Below are 19,212 nucleotides of genomic sequence, written 5' to 3'. Positions count from 1 at the left end.
CAAACATGATTATTCACAGTAATTCACAATGTTCTGATCAACCCCATGTACAATAGCCAATTATCCCCAAAACTGTTATGTCCAGCATAAATTGATCAATTCACCATATAGTGTTGATGGTTATTCCTTGAAATTTGACACAATTTTGTTCACATGAGACAGACTGTATAACTGTGTATGTGCATGGTAATACGAATGTAGGTGTTTGGGGAGTATGCATATTTTGTAGCACAGTCTTTTAAAAAGTTCTAACACGTGTAAGTGTCTTCTGGTTTGAGTTTAATTTTCTTATACACCTGACATGAATTGCTGCTATTATGCTATAAATTGCTATTTTTTAAATTAATTGCATTACACTTTAATCTTCACATTATTCAATTTTGCACACACAATGGAACCCACAGCTTCATCTTCGATCAGATGCACACAGAGAACCAGTCCCCTTGCCAATGCGTTTCTTTCTGGTGTTGCCATGGAAATGATTTACAGGCTAGCCATGTTCTAAAAATGGTTCATTGATGACAAAGGAGAAAAAGAGTCATTTCTCTAGGTGTTACATGGCTTTTTCATGCAAAGTGACAGTTAGACTTCAAACATTTTTGCACAATAGAAAACTGCACGATTCACATTTAAAATCATGCCATACCGCACCACAAAAATGAAAGAAAATAACATAGTATAAATTAACAGGCCTAGTATTATTATTGATTAGAAACCTGGTAAAAGCATATGACATCAGGATGGACAAAGCCAAAAATAATGATTGACTGCCTGTAAGGCTGAACACCAAACTTAGACCATAATATCACTTAATGATTATTATTATTATTTAAATAATTAAATTTTGTGCCTTTTAATATCATTCACAAACTTATATTATTTAATATATTCCATGCTTGTGTTTTGCATGGTTGACATGAGCTACCATTACTGTAACATGAACTGACATAAGGCCTGTGAGAGTTAAAGACCTGTGAGGTTTAACCAAGCTGAATGACTTCCTCCTTTGGCTACTCAGGGATCAGTCTCTTACTCCATAGCCTGATAGATATGATCCATGTGATGCCCAATAGCCTGGAAACTCGGATGAAGCACTGCATCGTCAGGCAGAGCAAAAGAGAAAGCTACAGGCCCACAAGTGATGGATGTTATGTCAAGGATATGATGTGGCGCGTTAAAGCTCAGAGTGATATTTCAGAAAGGCCACAGACTTGATGCAAGTGACTGACATGTAAGTGCCGATACTGTAGAGATGTTTTGGCCTAAATTTCTCAGAGATGATTTTGGTGAATGGGAGTTAAGGGTCTCTTTCGCTAAATTCTCTTGGACTTGTAGTTAAAGTGGTTTGTTTATTTTAAAGTATCGTCCAGATGTATTTTAAAACCTTCAAATATTCTACATTCAATAATAATTTGTTTAATATGATTTTTCCACCAAAAAATGCTCAATAGACTACTGGAAATGGTGTAGTAGCATCTCTACGCTTTTACCCTCAATGAGAATGGTATAATCTATGAATATACAAATGTGGTACTGTGAAGTTATATTTCCACCTGCTTTATACAGCAATTATAAGATAACACATTAACCTCACATATGTTGCGTTGCAATATTTATAATTAAGAGAACTTTAAAAACGAATGAAATCATAAAAAAAAACCTTTGACATTCATATATGATTTTATTCGCACAAAATTAACCAAATGCCAGTTTAATTCTCCGTAAGTATTCACAGAATGACATTTAAGCACAGCTCAGAGCTAGTTCATAATTAGCCATCTATTGAAAAGCCATAATAAATCTTGTTTCAGCGTAATTTCCTAGGTGGTATTATGCAGAGCGCACAAGCATTTTCTAATTTTCGTTAATAAAACTGCAATATCGTACGGGCGTAATGGAAAACAGGATATTAATAAATATTACATTTCTCCTAGGGATGAAGTTATTACAAAATAACAGAAGAAACAAATTATCTTGCAATCATGATATATATTTGTGACATTCCCTTATTGAGGCTAAGCTGAAAAACATGATAATTTGCAGGGAGATTAATAAAGTGAGTTAGATCCATAGATTTAAGTGCTTGAGCATTCTTCCTCTTCTTGACCCCTCAATAAACTATAAATAACCTACCTTCAGTTTACTTTTGATTTACTCACAGAGGTCAGAGATGCCATGCAGGTCAAATATTCTGCAAAAATAAATACTAACAAAAAAAAAATCAGAAAAGATGTGTCATATGGGACAACTAAAATTGAAATTATTCGTTTGATTTCAAATGAGAAGCCAAAAAGGCTAGGATAGGTTTTCTCAACATCAGCTGGAAGGGACAAAGCAAACAAAACCTGCAAGTACTTTGCATACAAGTAGATCAGGGTCTTCAGCAACAATAGTAGCAAATAGTTATCCAATGAAATCACTACATTTGGCAAAATACAGATACAAAATACAGATCTCTATATAGATAGCTACAGTGGCAGTTTTTGAGTTTTCAGTTCCTGGGAACAGTTTGACTAGCAAGATTTATCACCTGCAAGATCACAGATGACACATTGCCAGTTGCCAGGTTTCTAGTTGTTTCCAACAGAAAAGCCACCCAAAAAGATAATTTCATTCTATAAAATACTGGTTGTAGAAATTAAAATGCAACTGATCGTTATTAATGATCCTATTTTGTTTTCCATTCCATTATTATTGTCAGGAAAATTGCTATCCATATATATTTCTATAAGTGGTTGCATTATGTGTATTTGATCACCATGAATTAAAATTGGGTACATTGTTCCTGTGATCTTTACAAAAATATTCTGTTTTAATGATACTGAACAAATGTAAATTTGGCTTCTTATGAACAAAATGTGTGACCTACAGAATCACCATTAATGTAAGTCTGGACAAGAGAGAAGCATTCTGTTCTTCTGTGTGGTAGAGATGATTCTGTGCCCTTGGGAATTATACATTTAAGCGAGGGCCATGACAGGCACATGTCCAAAAACAAATGCATTCATACGCTGCTGTATTTGTGGGATCAGCCGATTTCAGTGAATGAGCTGGAAAGCATTCAGGAGCACGCCGCCAAACTTGAGTCAAATATTACGCTGAACCAAGAACAACGCTGAAACTTGCCTCGCACAGAAGAGCAATCTTATTCAGCCCCAATCCCTTCATTCTTGCATTATTCTGCATGAAATAACAGGCATTCACACCCCTGAAATTGGCCAGTGGGGCGCTGCTGCATTTCAGCACCTGGGCAGCGCAGGGGTTTCAGTGCTTAGGATGGCTCTGAAATTTCAGACCTGGGATGGTAGGCTAGCAGAGAGGCACTCAGACTCTCGACATGCAGGAAGCCAAAGTAAATATATTATTTTCTCCAAAAGCCTTTGTGTATGTGCCGAAGTATCACCGATGAGCCTCGTAGGGTACCAGGGAAAATGCCTCTGAGTAGGCATGTTGTTGTGGCAGATGCTTGGGGATCCCTGAGAAACGACCCAGTGATCATGCTCTTTGTGGATGTTTTCCTTGGTGGTATGTTAAGTCCTCAGGTGGAATCGTACCTTCTTTGCACAACATGTGTCATTTAAAAATGCAAAGAAAATGAACTGAATTGCTGAAAAACCTACACTTTTTGAAAACTGAAACACAGTTGCATCTCAGTTTATGATTAATTTAAAAAACAACTCCAACTACCACAGGCATTGTAAACATAGATTGAATGACAATCAAAATCAAATGAAATACTAAACATTTAAAGATTTAAAGTGGTTTGGGGCATGTGTGAAAGGCGACTTCAAAATTAAACCAGGATTCGCAGCCAGTTGTGTGGGCCGAGCCGTCCCACTAACATGACCCTGGGCTGTGAGTATTCATTCTCAATCATGTGGTTAGAACGCCTGTTTCCCGGGCAACCAAGGGTTCCTAATACATTCCTGAAGGCATCTGGCGATTGGCATTTTGTGAATATACCTCTCAAATTACGAAATAGGGAAAAGTAAATAGTTGTGTAAGTTTGAGATACGACTGGAAAATGTCAGTTAATCAAATCGTATTAAAACAGAGAAGAGGCATATTCCTATGCTGTAGTTCCGTTGGTTGTAGGCAGATTGACTCACTCTTTCACGCTTCGATGGACATCCAGAATAAATATATTAGTATAGTAATTATTGTTATTATTATATTTATTATCATTTATAATTAAATTGCTTGTATAGTACTGGTCTGTCATGTATTGAAATTTTTATTTGATGAGGGAAAAAAGTCTAAATTCCTCCACCATTAGCTACGTCAGAATTCCTCCACGGTTATGTGTGCCTTTCGGCTGTGCAATTATGCTTCATAGCCTGTGTGTAATTGTATTCCTCACACCTTGATGAATATGCACTTTCTGCGCAGGAGGATGTTGTATCTCACCATATGTGCTTGGATGCACGCAGCACGCATTTTCTTCCTTTGAATTCAATTCTGGCTGGAACTGCAGTATGCCTTATCCTGCCGTTTCGGGTTGTGTGTTCGGCTATTTGTTCAGAGATTGCGGAAAGTCATATCTCTCACGTCCAAACAGCTAAGCATTTGGCGAAACAATTTCAGTTTTCGTATTTTATTTTTGTATCGTAGCTGCTCTTCCGAATTTAAAATTTGAACCTGCAACAAAGTCGTAAACACAGTTGTCCTTGTCATTTCCTTGAAAAATGTATATTGATGACGTTTCTAGTTTGTGAAAAATTATGACAACATCAATATAGAAAAACACAACAGAAAACAATTCATATTTACGAATTATTTATTAAAACTAGCATGGCCCGTGTTTAAAGTGGGCGCATATTTGCATGTGATATGCTGCACTTCAGTGAAACAAACTTGTGAAGTATTTAAAGTAGAAGTATCAGATAAATTAACTCCGGAAGTCATCTGGCAAGCTTTTTGTGTACTATTGAAGAGCAATTCTGCTATTACTTCGCGGAGAAGCTACATAGAACTTCTATAGAGAGAGCTACATTTCTATTTTAAAAAACGCACACGGATTTGACACCGTTACTATAACTGTAAGTGTGCGTGGGCACTAGGCTACCTAAATTAAACGTCCAGTCGACAGATATCAATGTACAATTAGTAATGCGGGGTTGCAGGTCTTACATGTTGTTAAAATGCTCACTTGTTGAACATAATTCTTTGCAGAAAGAACCGTTTTCGGAAATTATCGTATTTATGATATTTCGGGACTATTCACGTCCATTAGCTGTTTGCGCGCTTGCGCACGGTGGAACTAGGATCTTAACGCAAAAGGAATCTGTCCGATTCCACGAGCGCGCGACCGCGCGTTCCTCTTTTCAACCGCAGATCATGCTTGTTACCGTGTTTAGTCAGTCGCTGCACTCCACACCTTAGATAGACTATTAGTTTTCCGATATGTCCCTTGAGATGACAAAAGCGAATGGAATTTATTCAAGTTCTACGTTTTGATGATGTTTTCATGTTCTCCATGTGCAGTCAGAGACTACTGGTTCTTTATGGAAGTAATGGCTTAGTGTTTCACAAGTAATATTTGCGGACGTTTTTTCACTCTTGATTATACTGTGCGTGGGTATCACTGTTCCACCAAACTGAATTAGGACTATGATTCCAAGGACTGGAATGTCTCCCGCGTATTTGCTTCCCACGAAAACGTCTAATTGCGCTTTAGTTAGAAGCTCAACGATATTGTCTCGTGTGTTTTTCACTTGACCAACATCCGTCCATGGACGAAATCAGAACTGAAGAAAACTGACCACACAGATAAAGAGGAATGATTTGCCCCTTTGAAAAATTATTGACAATCGTATGTGCGTGTTTCATAGAAACCAGTGTCAGGTATGTGGAACTCCTGCTATGATGTCCGTCTTGTACAGTGCTCTATCACGTAGAAAGGATATAATTCAAACCGCATTTCTGGACGTACATTTGTTGTTTCACTCTTAGATGATGTGCGATTTGAGCCCTTTGACACAATCAACCTCCTGGTGATTGGAAATTAGTTATCGGTAAAGTCATCCGCGTGTGTATGCGTTTTGTTGTATTATTTGTTTTTACTATGCCTTCAGAAGTACAAACAAATGTGTGTATCTGTAAATGATATAGTGTTGTTACATTAATTGTTGATATGGCTCTTTGGAAAAAAGAATTGAAGTGATTACAGTTTCCTGAAAAAGTAATTCTGGAGAAGTGAAAGTTTGGTTTATGGCATTACAACAAGGCACAAACGTTGCTAAACAACAGCAGTGATGATAACAACAAATGCATGCATACTGTAATCTCTGGTGCTCTTTGATCTTTAGCAGGGACAACCCACAAATAATATCATCAGAATCAATGTAATTATGACGATGATGATGACGTTGATGATGATGATGATGATGGCACTTTAATTGACAAACAGAAGGAAATTGTAGCAACAGTAGCACTCATACTATTTGAGTTTGGTTACACACTAGAACCCTGTTATTGAAATCGCCACCCTCTTTTTTTTTTTTTTTTTAACTGGGAGCCAGATATAAAGTCTGTCTGGACCATCAGTAGCACTAACTGTCCTGCAAATTACCTGAGAGAAAAAAGCAGCGCTGGATTTGAATTTGAGGGTCAGATTTAATTATCCATGCATGAGAACAATTCAGATGAATTTAATGTGTTGTCAGAAATGAAAGTGATATTATGCATTGAATTGATTTTAAGGGAACCTTTGCATAATTGCAATCTAATAATAAATCAAGAAATGCCATGTATTGGTTTTGTAGATTTAAAAAAGAAATTGGCTAAAATTGATATTTCATAAGAACAAAATTTACTTTATTCAGCAGTACCAAGGACGACAGCCGTGTTCTAAAGCAGTTATACTATGGAATCACCAGTGCTGTTTTGTCAAAGTCTAGAGTCTAGTTTGGAAGGGAAGTGTTCTATAGTGATCCATGAAAGGCTTTTGAAAATCATGAGCTTGAAGAGCCTTATGTTTGGACTTGCACTGTGAATGAAATACACTGAGCACTGAACTGTGAACAAAAAAAAGATATGAATATGGATATGAAAAACAGTTAATGGCCAAGATGGAAAAGAGTACAATGAAAGAGTGGTGAGACAGTAGGCTACTGTACTTTGGTATGGTAATCTAAGATGGTCAGCGAATACTGATTGGGGCAAAGACAGTTAACCACCTGTAAGAAACTAGATTACGTTTTAATTTGAACCAATGGCCAATCTCTATGGTAAGAAGTTGTCCCATGGATGCACAGAGCGTGAGACAAAGATGCTAAAGTTGCTGACCTTTACACTTCAAAAGTGGCTACTTTGTGTCAAAGCTGAACTTTACAGCCCAAGATTAGTTACATTGTTTCATGGCTAAACCAGTAAGTGAATATGATCTGTTAGAAAATCTTTGAAACTGCTGAAAGGAAACTAGTCTCATGTCTTTCTTATCGTAGGTTGACATCTGACATCTAATCCTAATGATGAAATGGTTGCAAAACAGGACCGATAGCCTAGTTTGGACTTATGCATCTTTACAGTGTACTTTTAGCTATTCATTTTAAATTGTAGGATTTCAGTAGGAAAATATAATAGTTGTGTGAAAATAAATATGACTTAAACATCATGAATAATTCTGGTTGACCAGTGATATGATCTTATATTTCTCTTCTGTTTCTTAGATGTGTATGTGCTAAGGAGCAAGACTTCAGAACTCCAGGAAGAGGCTCCTCCCAGACAATGTCTCCTTCTGATTTCTTGGACAAACTAATGGGCAGGACATCAGGCTATGATGCACGGATAAGGCCAAATTTCAAAGGTACAACTTTCATTTGAATGCTACTGCCAAATGTTTGATTGCTCTGCATGCAATTTGACCCACAATTATCAACTGGACAGTAAAAGTTAATAGCAGTGCTCCACTACGGAGGTAATTTTACTCAAATGTCATTTCACTCAAATTTATTTGGCATTTAATGGTTAAACCCTAAAAATAATTGTACCACTATAAAATATCTGAACCTCTCTAATGGATGGAATTTACTATGGTTAACTATTTAGACAACTTCCAATTATATTGAGATGCACTTATTGTTTTTTTACTTTCCACATTTACCTTAATTCTAAAATTGTCTTACACATTAGCAGATGTGCAGCTCAATAGGCTTCAACTTAAGTTTTAAACAAATCAAACATGAATGTTGGCTATAAAAAGGGGTATAAATATGTAGTAACACTTCAAATGACCATAATTGCTCTCTGTTCTTTACAAGACCTCATTTAATTTTTTGCTCAGTTGAAACAAATCCAGATCTTTTGAGGCGCTGAGAATTAATCTCCTAATCAGGGTTTTCCAGTGATTCTATCCAATGAAAGAAATCAAGATAATGATTCCTGTCCTCTTCAAGACGAGTAATTTAAAAGGCTCAAGAGCCTTGAAATGCAATCTGAGTGTTCCTGCTTTACCAATCTCATTAGAAAAAACATAATTTTTCTGTAGTGGAAGCAGAAACTTAGATACTGTATTTTCTATTGGCATAGTCTTAGAGGAAATTATGTAAATAGCACCATAAACCAGTGTTTTCAGAGCTTTCAATTTTTTTCTGAAAGGGATCGCATAATAATAATAATAATAATAGCAGGAGGATTATTATTATTACAGTATCACTTTATTTGTTCAGTGCTTTTCTTGGAGGTGTGCAATGATTAAAAAAAAAATTTTTTATTCAATTTGTTTGATTATTATATTTTCAGAAATGTGTCTGACATAATTAATCAAAAAGATTTATCATGAGGAAATTCCCTTGATTTGCTTGTTTCCCATTGGTGAGCTGCTCAGCCAGCACTTCACCTAACATATTCATAATATATTCAGTAACGAGTGCTTATGGAATAATGTAAGAAAGCAGAAATTGTGTCATTGTTTAATGCATTTTATTAGTCCCTGAAATTGTAATTACAAAGTGAGAAGTCAGGCTAGGAGTCAGAACTCTGCAGGACAGATATATGTAACATTTGAATCCTTAATACAGGCACTTTCCAGAAGTTCAGGTCTGGATTTCCCCATGTAAAGTTGATCAGTGTGTCCTTGTTTTTATCAAGTTTTATTTATTTTTTTATATCCTGAGACTGATAGTATGCATTAAGGATGAGGTTCCCTCTTGCGTGGTTGTAAGTGTGACATTAACAATTATCCCATTTGCCACCTCAGGTAATCAGAACAAAGTCAGATACAGCCCATTTCAGCCTATTTTTTTGGTATAATCTAACACAAATCAGAATATAGCAGAATAATGCAGACATTTAGCATGTTATATCCTCAAAGGATACAAGTATGTCAGCATGTCAATCCTTGAGTAAAACATGTTTTCATTCTTGCAGAGGTGTGAAAGCAAGGCCGTATATTATCCATTATCATTGTGATCAGACATTATTAATGCACCATTAGAAAGTCTGCATATAAGTTTGCAGGGATACTAATTAAGAACAGACAACTGATAAGCCACACAAGTCACAGCAGCCCTGTCAATACTTTTAGCCTTCAGCATATGCTTAAAGAAGACAATGGGAAGCCCATTTATCGTTACCAGAGTACATGTATGCAAATCAGATTAACACATATACTGCACGTGGTTTCACTTTCAAACTAAAACTTAGCTCACCTGTAGGGCCACCAGGTTGTCTCCCCTTGTTTTCTCGTATGGTTCTTCAGTCCTCCGCCAGCTGGAAGTTGATAAAGTAATTAACACTGATTAGGCACAGACGACTATTGATAGTGATGTTTACAAGCGACACACACGTTAAATTTTGTGTCATTACTTCCTACTGTGGACATGCTACAGTATTTTATATGTTGTACAGGGGCATGTTAGATTTTTTAGAAGCAGTGTGATTGGCTGTGATTAGCAGCACAAATTAGCCGTCCTTAAATGGAAGTACTGTTAACCTCTGTTTAGCCATCACAGAATTTCCTCTTAATATTTGTATAATATTATTTTTCATATTATGCTAATTATTGTTTCCAATGAGCTTATTCATATATTCATTATCATAGCCAATAAAATATATATCATTTTTCCAAACCATTGTCTTGTCTACATTATTTCCCTAAGTTGGGCTCTACAGAATTCCGAGTCTGGTTGTTGAACTTATTAGCTTAATTTGTTCTGAATAAACTGGACGAAACCTCACCTCATGGATTTTTTCTTTTTACTGCAGTGATAGTCAGTCTTGGAACTGGAAAGCCACAGAGTCTGTTGAGATCAGTGACTAATTCAGACCCAAGAAACCAGGTGATCTGAACGAACTGTAATCAACTGTTTTAACTGATCATTTGCTGTGCTACTCAAGTGCTGAGCAACAACGAAAGCCAGCAGACCCTGTGACTCTCCAGGACCAGGAGTGAGGACCACTGACTCAAAAACAAGCTTTTTTCAGCATTTAAACTTCCATCCATGTTCACTTTCCTTCCTGACTCTCCCCATATTAAACTAATTGTTTGTGTAAATGTGTCAATTAGAAACTCATTTGTATGATTAGTCACTTGACTGTGCTGTTGGAGTGCCTCTGGGGACCCCTGGAGGATAACCATGTAAATGCAAGTTTAAATCCCAGCAGGTCACATGGTGGAGACAAACTTGTGGCCCTACTCATCTGTAATGATGTCTACTTTACTATTACACACTGATAATAATTTAAAAAGTACACACACAGCAAGACATCCATTAAGAAAACTCTTACTTTTTAAAGTACTGACACAGTACATTTATTCCCAGTTGGACTCAAAGTAACTTGAATTAATACTGAACATGTTATTGCCCACCATGTATCCATTTACTGCACAGCACGTATGCAACAATGTTGACAATGTAAGAAATACCAGCATTACATTATAGTAGCAGGGCCACCGCTTTTGTAGCCCTATTACTGTAACGCAATGCTGGTTTTCCTTACATTGTCAACATTGCTGCATACGTGCTACGCAGTAAATTAATACATGCTGGGCAAAAAAATGTTCAGTATTAATTCAAGGTAGCCAATTTTCTTTCGCTTGTTATTTATTTTCCACCGGTTTTGGCTTCTGTCTGGGCTCTCAGGTATCACTGACCCAGTGATTCTCCCGTGAATCTACACAGATCACATGGGTCAAGAGATTGATTTTATGAGCAGGCCGAGAGGTGCTGGGAAGATATTCATCATATTCATCCACAATAAAATGCTCAGTATCTAATTGTCTCTGATAACATGCACATTCTTATGGACTCTCATTAAAGCAGGTTAAAGACAGTTAAAGCACAAGCCATTTTGCTTTAACTGGTTTTACATGCAATATTGGCTTTTAAGAACAGTGGAGTCATTGGGAAGAGGTCTGAGCCACTCTATAAGCTTGTGTCCAAACCTCAAACCTCCAGCTGATGATTTTGAACAGCAGATGCTAGCAGGGCAGCTCAAGGGAATCACTTATAGTTGGAAGAACATCTTTCTGTATGGAGTTGTATTTCTCCCACTAATATCAACTGCAGCCACATTATAAGACCAGTGACAAATAGAGCTTTAGTCACATTAAACATTGATGATGAACTCAGAAATAATGCAGCCATTATGTTCAATTTTAAAATGCTATACTCCAGTGTAATTTCGAGTTTAGTAAACAGTACTGTCCATTTATTGTGTGTGCATGTGAGTGTCTGCATGTGTGCAAATCTGGTGGGTTATTATGTATTTGTGTATGTGTGGGTGTGTTTGTTCAGAGGCTGCCAGCTACTCCTGTAGGGACAGTTTAATCGCTTTAAAATTGAAGTGGGGCATTGTTTTTGTACCATGTGGCGAGGGAATTGAAAATGGCTACTTAAATTATTCCCAGGGTGTCAGAGATAAACACTAAACAATGTAAAACACCTGGCATAAAGAGATCCACTAAGCAAACCTGAATGTACACTACGAAACTGTTTAATTACAAACTGAATATTGTGCATCAGCTCTCACTGTAATGCCCCAGTGCTACACAAATGGGGCATGTGTGTATATGAGAACAATACTAGTATTTACCACTGTACTGGTGTCTCCACATTTTCCCTTTTCCTAGCTGTCATTATATTTTAGTTGATATCCCATGTCTCCATTACAAAGATTAAAATGATTACATTCATTTTCTTCATTTAAATGTTATTTATTCTGTCGTATATAGTTATTTTTTCAATTGTATGTGATACAGCCAATCCATTGGAAGAAGAACAAGAGGCATGTTAGATTAATGTATTGAAATGAAAGGCTTCACTGTTGTGCTTTGAATAGATGCAAAAGGAATCGAATGTTTAAACTTTATTTGTTGATTTGCTTGTTGTGAATCAAATGGAAAATATGTTGCATGCTTAATGAGGTTCATTATTACCATGGCTAATCATAATTATTATTTTGCATAGTGTCATAGAATTCTGATATAACGCTACGATCAACAGTAGCTCAATCAAATATATGGTTACTTTCTGATATATTAATATCTCCAGCAGTGGGATAAATAAGAACAGCTTTTACATAAATTTACATATTATGAGAAATGACTTATTTCCTGGATGCATGTGGGAAATGAGTCATTTTTTTTGCAGTAAATTATTTGATCGTGTTTTACTTTTCAACATGCATCATCACATTCTCATTGCATTCCACAGGTCCTCCTGTAAACGTTACTTGCAATATTTTTATCAACAGCTTTGGCTCAGTCACAGAGACAACTATGGTAAGTGTCAACCCATCTTAGTTTTACTTCATGTGTGGTAGAAAATGTGTTATTTATCATTTGGCCTACAGGACTATCTGATAATGGCATCAGCAACACTTCAGGGACAAAGTCAGGGAGTTTCTCTTGATTAAAAAAAAAATCATCCTTTTTATCCAGGAATGTAGACACTACAGCTGTACTTGTTTAGAGTGCCTAATTGTCATGTCTATACAACCTCAAAGAGTCGCCTTTTCATTTTCACTACCAACCTGTAACAATCCCAGCAACACTTGACTTCTATCATTGATGGGAACATCGCACCGACCGTTCTGTCCCACCCTTCAGCCTCGCTCCATTACCCAGTCTAACACGTCAATCTCTCTTGCCTTTCAAATGTGTCAACACTTCCAGGGGATATGAGGTTAAGTTAGTGTCAGATGTTCCATAGGGCAAAATCATAATGTCGTCTGCACTCCTGCCCCAAACTTCTCGTAAATGAATTAAACTCAGGTTTATGTGATTAATTCACACTCCGAATGCCAGACAGGAACTCACCGTTACTGCTTTTGACACCTCTCAGAACAAAACGTGTTGATTAATGCAACGTTTGTGAGAAGCTTGCATCTCAGGAAGCCAGAACATAACAAGTCTGGTCGCTTTATTGAAATCCATCAAAATGAAACACATCCAGAGGTTTAGCAAATTGGTCAGGACAGACCCATCTGAATGTTCTAAAAATGTAGTGTTCATTTTCACAATTAAGTATGCTAATTGGAAAGTCATAGTACTGTTAACGGGTATAAGAATAGAACACATACCCAAGTTATTTTAAACATTAAAAACTTTTTATCGTAGTATCACACAGCTTTCATGTAAAGAACAAAACCCAAAAAACATTTACATTTTTAAAAATTGTACAGGTTTACGTGAGCATGTGTAGCCTATCTGTGACCTACCATGAATTCAGAGGAGGTAAATATTGCTAAGGTGGATTCATTCTGTGGCCAAGTTATGACTTGGTCATTCTATGAGAGAAGGGGAAGAGCATAATTACATTTCATTTTGAATTGGCCACTTAGCCAGCTAGCTACAGTAGATACAGTATCATCTTGCAATATTTTTTCAGTTCTACCTTGATGTGCAATTTTGAGTGTCAGCTGGCCAGTGTGGAAAGTGGCCACTGTTTGCTTTCAGATAATAGTGCTCAATTGAATAAATCTGAAGAGATCATGTAGCCTCACTCCCAAATCTTGCTGCTTCCTTAGGACTACAGGGTAAACATCTTTCTGCGGCAGAAGTGGAACGATCCGCGTCTGGCGTACAGCGAGTACCCAGATGACTCGCTGGACCTGGACCCCTCCATGTTGGACTCTATTTGGAAGCCCGACCTCTTCTTTGCCAACGAGAAGGGAGCCAACTTCCATGATGTCACCACAGACAACAAGCTGCTCAGGATCTTTAAGGATGGGAACGTGCTGTACAGCATCAGGTTATTCACCATTCTGAGTCATCAACTTCTTGTGTTAGTTGTGAGGGATTAGCTTTCGAGTGGGCATCTGGATTCACGAAGCGTGCTTGTTTTATTTATTTTTTTACCAATTCATTTCCCAGCTTAATTTTCAAACCTGCTGTGTACAACATGTCTGGCTTACTCCTAAATTTCACCAATCATAGATGTTCAGTATGCAGCTCTGACTCATAATTGATCAAGCTCAATTAACCAAGCTTGAAGGTTTTTGCAGTTTTTCTTTTTTTACATCACTCTGCATGCTACACTACTTTACTGAATGGTTGGTCACATAATTTGCCTGGTTTCTGTTGAAACAGTATGTGTAAACATGTAGGGAGGTAGGCTTTGTATTGGCATGGTGTGTAGCAACAGTGGATGATGGGAAAATGTAGCCGTCCTCCATAACTGCAATTTTCAGTCGACTTTTCAAGTTTTTTGCAACAAAAAAGCAAAAATAAATGATTGTGCAGGATTTAAACATGCAGTCAGGTTATTATGATGCTTTAGGAACAGGAATATGACACTTGAAACTGATTAATACCTGACGCCAAAGATGCGCATAATTTTGGAAGAGATTTTGGATGTCAGGTGTCCACATACTTTTGGCCATGTAGCGTATTTACCGCTGTGTCATTTACAAATATAAATAGTGCAATCAAATGTCAATATGTTGAAATGCTTCTCTTTTCTAAGGCTGACACTCATTCTGTCCTGTCCCATGGATCTAAAGAACTTCCCCATGGATGTGCAGACCTGTACCATGCAGTTGGAGAGCTGTGAGTTCTTGCTCATTTCACTGCTGCTAAATGCCATTTTAATGAGGTGAACCATGTGTAGCATTTAGAAAGAAGTGACATGTTGTATTATTGTACATTGAGTTGAAAACTACCAAAGGGCAACATAAATGTCAGTAATGGGTGTCAGTGAATTTTCCATGAAAAATCAGCATCCAAAACAAAATTGGCTGCAGTTTCTACATTACACAAATGTCTCAGTCTGCAATTGATACAGAGTGGATGTAGAGTTGCAGAATATTTCATCACTGCAGCAAGCATACATAATTAATTCAACCATCTGGTTATCACTAAATTAAATTGATGTAACAGGTTTGCAGATAATGTTTTTTTTTTTTTTTTTTTACCATCGTTCAACTGCCAATATTTAGAAAAGGTCAGATATTTTGATGTAAATGTGATGTGATGTGTGTCTATACTATTTATTTCAACCTGTTGGTTTCACAAAGTTCACTGAACTGAAACATGAAAGAAGCAAAAATGGTGTTCTTTCTACCTAATAATAATGAAAAAAGTGTTTCTTATAAGTATTCAGTGCAAGAAAATTATATGACTGCACTGTTTCTCAATTTTTACTCAGTTGTGACATACACTTAAGTTATGGTTATTATCCAGAAAACTAATGAATACCTAATACATGAATTACTATTTTCCAATATGATTCTATAAGCATTTAGAATAATTTTTGCTACATACCACTGGAGATTAGAACACTATGCCAACATCCTCCTTGAATCCATTTGTTTCCTCCAGTCGGCTACACAATGAACGATCTCATCTTCAAGTGGCTTGACAAGGGTCCAGTGCAGGTGTCCGAAGGATTGACCCTTCCTCAGTTTATCATGAGAGATGAAAAGGATTTGGGCTACTGTACCAAACACTACAACACAGGTAAGAGGGCACAGTAAAGCAATACAGATATTTGCGGTGCATTAATCAATGAGATGACCATAAGAGTGATACGCGATAAGCAAAAGAAAACAAACAATGCTTCTCCATTACAGAATCCTTTTTATATTTGATGCCGTGTATCTTGCCCTGCTTTTGCTCCCAGGTAAGTTCACCTGCATCGAGGTGAAGTTCCACCTGGAGAGGCAGATGGGATACTACCTGATCCAGATGTACATCCCCAGCCTGCTCATCGTCATCCTGTCCTGGGTGTCCTTCTGGATCAACATGGACGCCGCGCCCGCCAGAGTGGCCCTGGGCATCACCACGGTGCTCACCATGACGACCCAGAGCTCCGGCTCCCGAGCCTCGCTGCCGAAGGTTAGTCCAGGTGTTCAGGCGAATGCTGACTTAACACCTGAGAAACACTAATCTCACAAACTGTCCAGCACAACACGTTCTGCTTCCTATTGGATAAGTAACCTGGCACATCAAAGGAGCCAATAGCCATAGAATGTTAATAATCTTAAGCACCTTGGGCCGTCCATGCCTACTGACTTGTGCTGTTATTATATTCTGCTCAGCAGGGCTAATGGTCCAATTAACGTTATGGGTAAATCTCCAAAATGTTTCACTTTTCAGATTTGGCATTTTGTTCATTGCAGCACTGACAGGACATTTATCAGACACATATTGGTGTAAATTTTATAACGTATAACTTCTTTTAGTAAAGGTGACAACACAAGGTTTTAAAACACTACAGATTACAGCATGCATCCATGCTTGTCAGGCATGTACTTACTGATAAGGCAGGCTGCGATGACAGGTGACACAGATGTGTACAATAAGTGTTAAGTTTCCACAAGTGTCAAAATGTTGACCTCTTTACACTCCAGCAATGTGTTACGTTTGATGTGAGTGGTTATGATGCTCTTGTCAGTCCACACTTTCCAAAAATAGAAATCGGTTACACCTTTATGAGCATTACATACAGCAGTGGGGAAAATGTATGTGCATTATCCAGTGTGAGGCGAGAGCTGACTGGTTGTGTTGTGATTGACAGGTGTCCTATGTGAAGGCTATTGACATCTGGATGGCCGTGTGTCTTCTGTTTGTGTTTGCTGCTCTACTGGAATACGCTGGAGTTAATTTTGTCTCCAGGCAACAGAAGGAGTTCCTCCGGTTGAGACGAAGACAAAAACGACAAGAGAAGGTTAGAATTTTCAGGAATCTGCGCTGTTCTGTCAACACCTGAAATCACCATTTGTTGATTATTCTTTTGATTATATATATATATTTCAGACACATTAAGTCAGTGGCCACTTGATTAGGTACACATTAATGCAAATCGCCTGTTCCTCCAAACATTAGAATGGGTATAACGCGTGATCTAAGCGACTTTGATCATGCTGTAATTGCTGGTGTCAGACGTGGTGACTCCAGCATCTCAGTAACCATTGCCAGACATAGTTATTTCTCAGGTCTTGATGATGGTGTATAGTTCTGACTCCAAATGCAATCACCACAGATAAAAACAAAGGCTAAAATCAAGACTAGACTCTCACTGATGTTTGAATGACTTGAGAAATCTATGCAAAAGGAAAACCTGAGCAGGAGTTAACACCTGTCAGTCATCCGTTAACTTGTAAATATCATGAAATAAAAGCTGATTGTCTGTACTTTTGTCTCATGTTCAGTTTGATCTCAAATCCAGATTCTGTCATTATATATCAAAAATTTCACTCTACCTTTACCATGCTTTTGTCGGGCACTACTGGTATCAAATATTTGCAAAACATTTGGTTTGCTGCATGCCTTCATTTCCAATAATGCTAAATCTTAAATATCTCAAAAGGTCTAAATATCAACTTTGTAAAAAGAAAGGACAGCCTAACAGTACATCAGGTAATGCCAGTTTACTCCTGTATATGGTGCCGAAGTGGGTTAGAGGAAGGAGGCCTAAAATGAACTCCGTCCAAGCAGCTGAATTTGTCCGTGGGCGTTATCTATAAAGAGGTGCCACGGTCCGTCTCTCAGACACAGCTACACCTGAGACACAGCTGGGAGGAGGAGTTTAGCTGCTGGCTACCCTTTTTGAGGACACATGGGTACATAATGGATTCACACGCCTTGTTGCTTCCTGCAGGAATTAAAAGTCACACTCATTTGCATCCGTGCGCTTAACCGACACTTTTATCCAGAGGCACTTAAACGCAGCTAACTTATTTATGCCCATTTATACAGATGGAGATTTGAAGCAGATCAGATGAAGTACCTTGCTTGAGGGTACACAGTCAGTTCCCTAACCATTGTACTGCACTGCCACCACATGCATTTGAACTGTGTGCACCATGTACTGTACACTGCCGCATCTATACTTAATTTACATACAAGACGTATTTTTCATTCATGATGTCAGAAAGTGCCTGTGCTGAGGCTCGTGTCCCATCTTTGTTCGATTCTTTACTGCCAGGATGAACACATGAGGGAAGGGCGTTTAAATTTACCGGCCTACGAAATGAGCCCATGCCTCCCGGTCAAGGACGGGACCGCGGGCAAGGCCGCTACGCTGAACGCCACGCCCGACACACCGCCGCCCCTCAGAGAAAACGACGCCCCGAAGAGGAAGTACGTGGACAGGGCGAAGAGGATCGACACCATATCCAGGGCGGTCTTTCCCTTGGCTTTCCTCATCTTCAACGTCTTCTACTGGATTACCTATAAGATCATCTGGCACGAAGACATCCACAAAGACTGAACGCCTTGTCCGGTGGGACTTCGCCAAAAGCCATATAAGGACAAAAATATGTAGAGTACACCTTAATCTTCCTCACGTCCCTCGTGAATAAAATATAATGTCCAATTCAGAATCCCTGGGGATAGGAGATGCTAATAAAGCGTGATGTGTTCCAAGGAAATGTGTTCTTCATAAACAAATAGACAGATGTTAAATTTAGGAATAAAAGAAAAATATGTGTAAAATTGTTGTGATTATGTGTAAAATAAATTGTGTATTTGTTACTTTTAATACTTAAGGCAGTTTGTGTGAGTCGATGTCACAAAGCACACTGTTTATAGTCCGGACTCAATGTACAGTAGTTAATAATGGACCCAATTTTCTGAGTCAATGTTGCAATTCTATTTGTTGGATATAGCTGAAGCTGAGAAGCATTTCTTTAATGGATTAATGCACAGTGCAGTTTACTGTATTTGTGTGTAGGCCATTTTAAATGGAAGGGCAGCATAGTGTAATTTATATAAGAGTATTGTTATGACACTCAGCTCTATTTACTAGATAGCGAGCATTAGAAATA

General features: G+C 37.9%; 1 protein-coding gene across 2 annotated transcripts; it reads left to right on the top strand.

Annotated features, from left to right (window-relative positions):
* The first annotated feature begins 5,071 nt into the window (after positions 1-5,071).
* Positions 5,072-18,926, top strand: LOC135250983 (glycine receptor subunit alpha-2-like). 2 transcript variants are annotated; one of them, XM_064327884.1, is made up of 9 exons: positions 5,072-5,844; positions 7,671-7,807; positions 12,657-12,724; positions 13,972-14,195; positions 14,910-14,992; positions 15,764-15,901; positions 16,065-16,279; positions 16,962-17,111; positions 18,372-18,926. In XM_064327884.1, the coding sequence occupies exons 1-9, from the start codon at positions 5,780-5,782 to the stop codon at positions 18,654-18,656; spliced, it is 1,365 nt and encodes a 454-aa protein (XP_064183954.1). In that variant the 5' UTR covers positions 5,072-5,779; the 3' UTR covers positions 18,657-18,926. The 2 variants fall into 2 exon arrangements, with proteins under 2 accessions (XP_064183954.1, XP_064183955.1); XM_064327885.1 differs by lacking the exon at positions 5,072-5,844 and having other exon boundaries at positions 7,745-7,807; positions 12,697-12,724.
* Positions 18,927-19,212: the final 286 nt, after the last annotated feature.

Source organism: Anguilla rostrata, chromosome 3, assembly GCF_018555375.3.
Source record: "Anguilla rostrata isolate EN2019 chromosome 3, ASM1855537v3, whole genome shotgun sequence".
NCBI classification, from domain to species: domain Eukaryota; kingdom Metazoa; phylum Chordata; class Actinopteri; order Anguilliformes; family Anguillidae; genus Anguilla; species Anguilla rostrata.
Note: the sequence above shows the minus strand (reverse complement) of the source record. Positions and strands in the feature narration are given on the sequence as shown.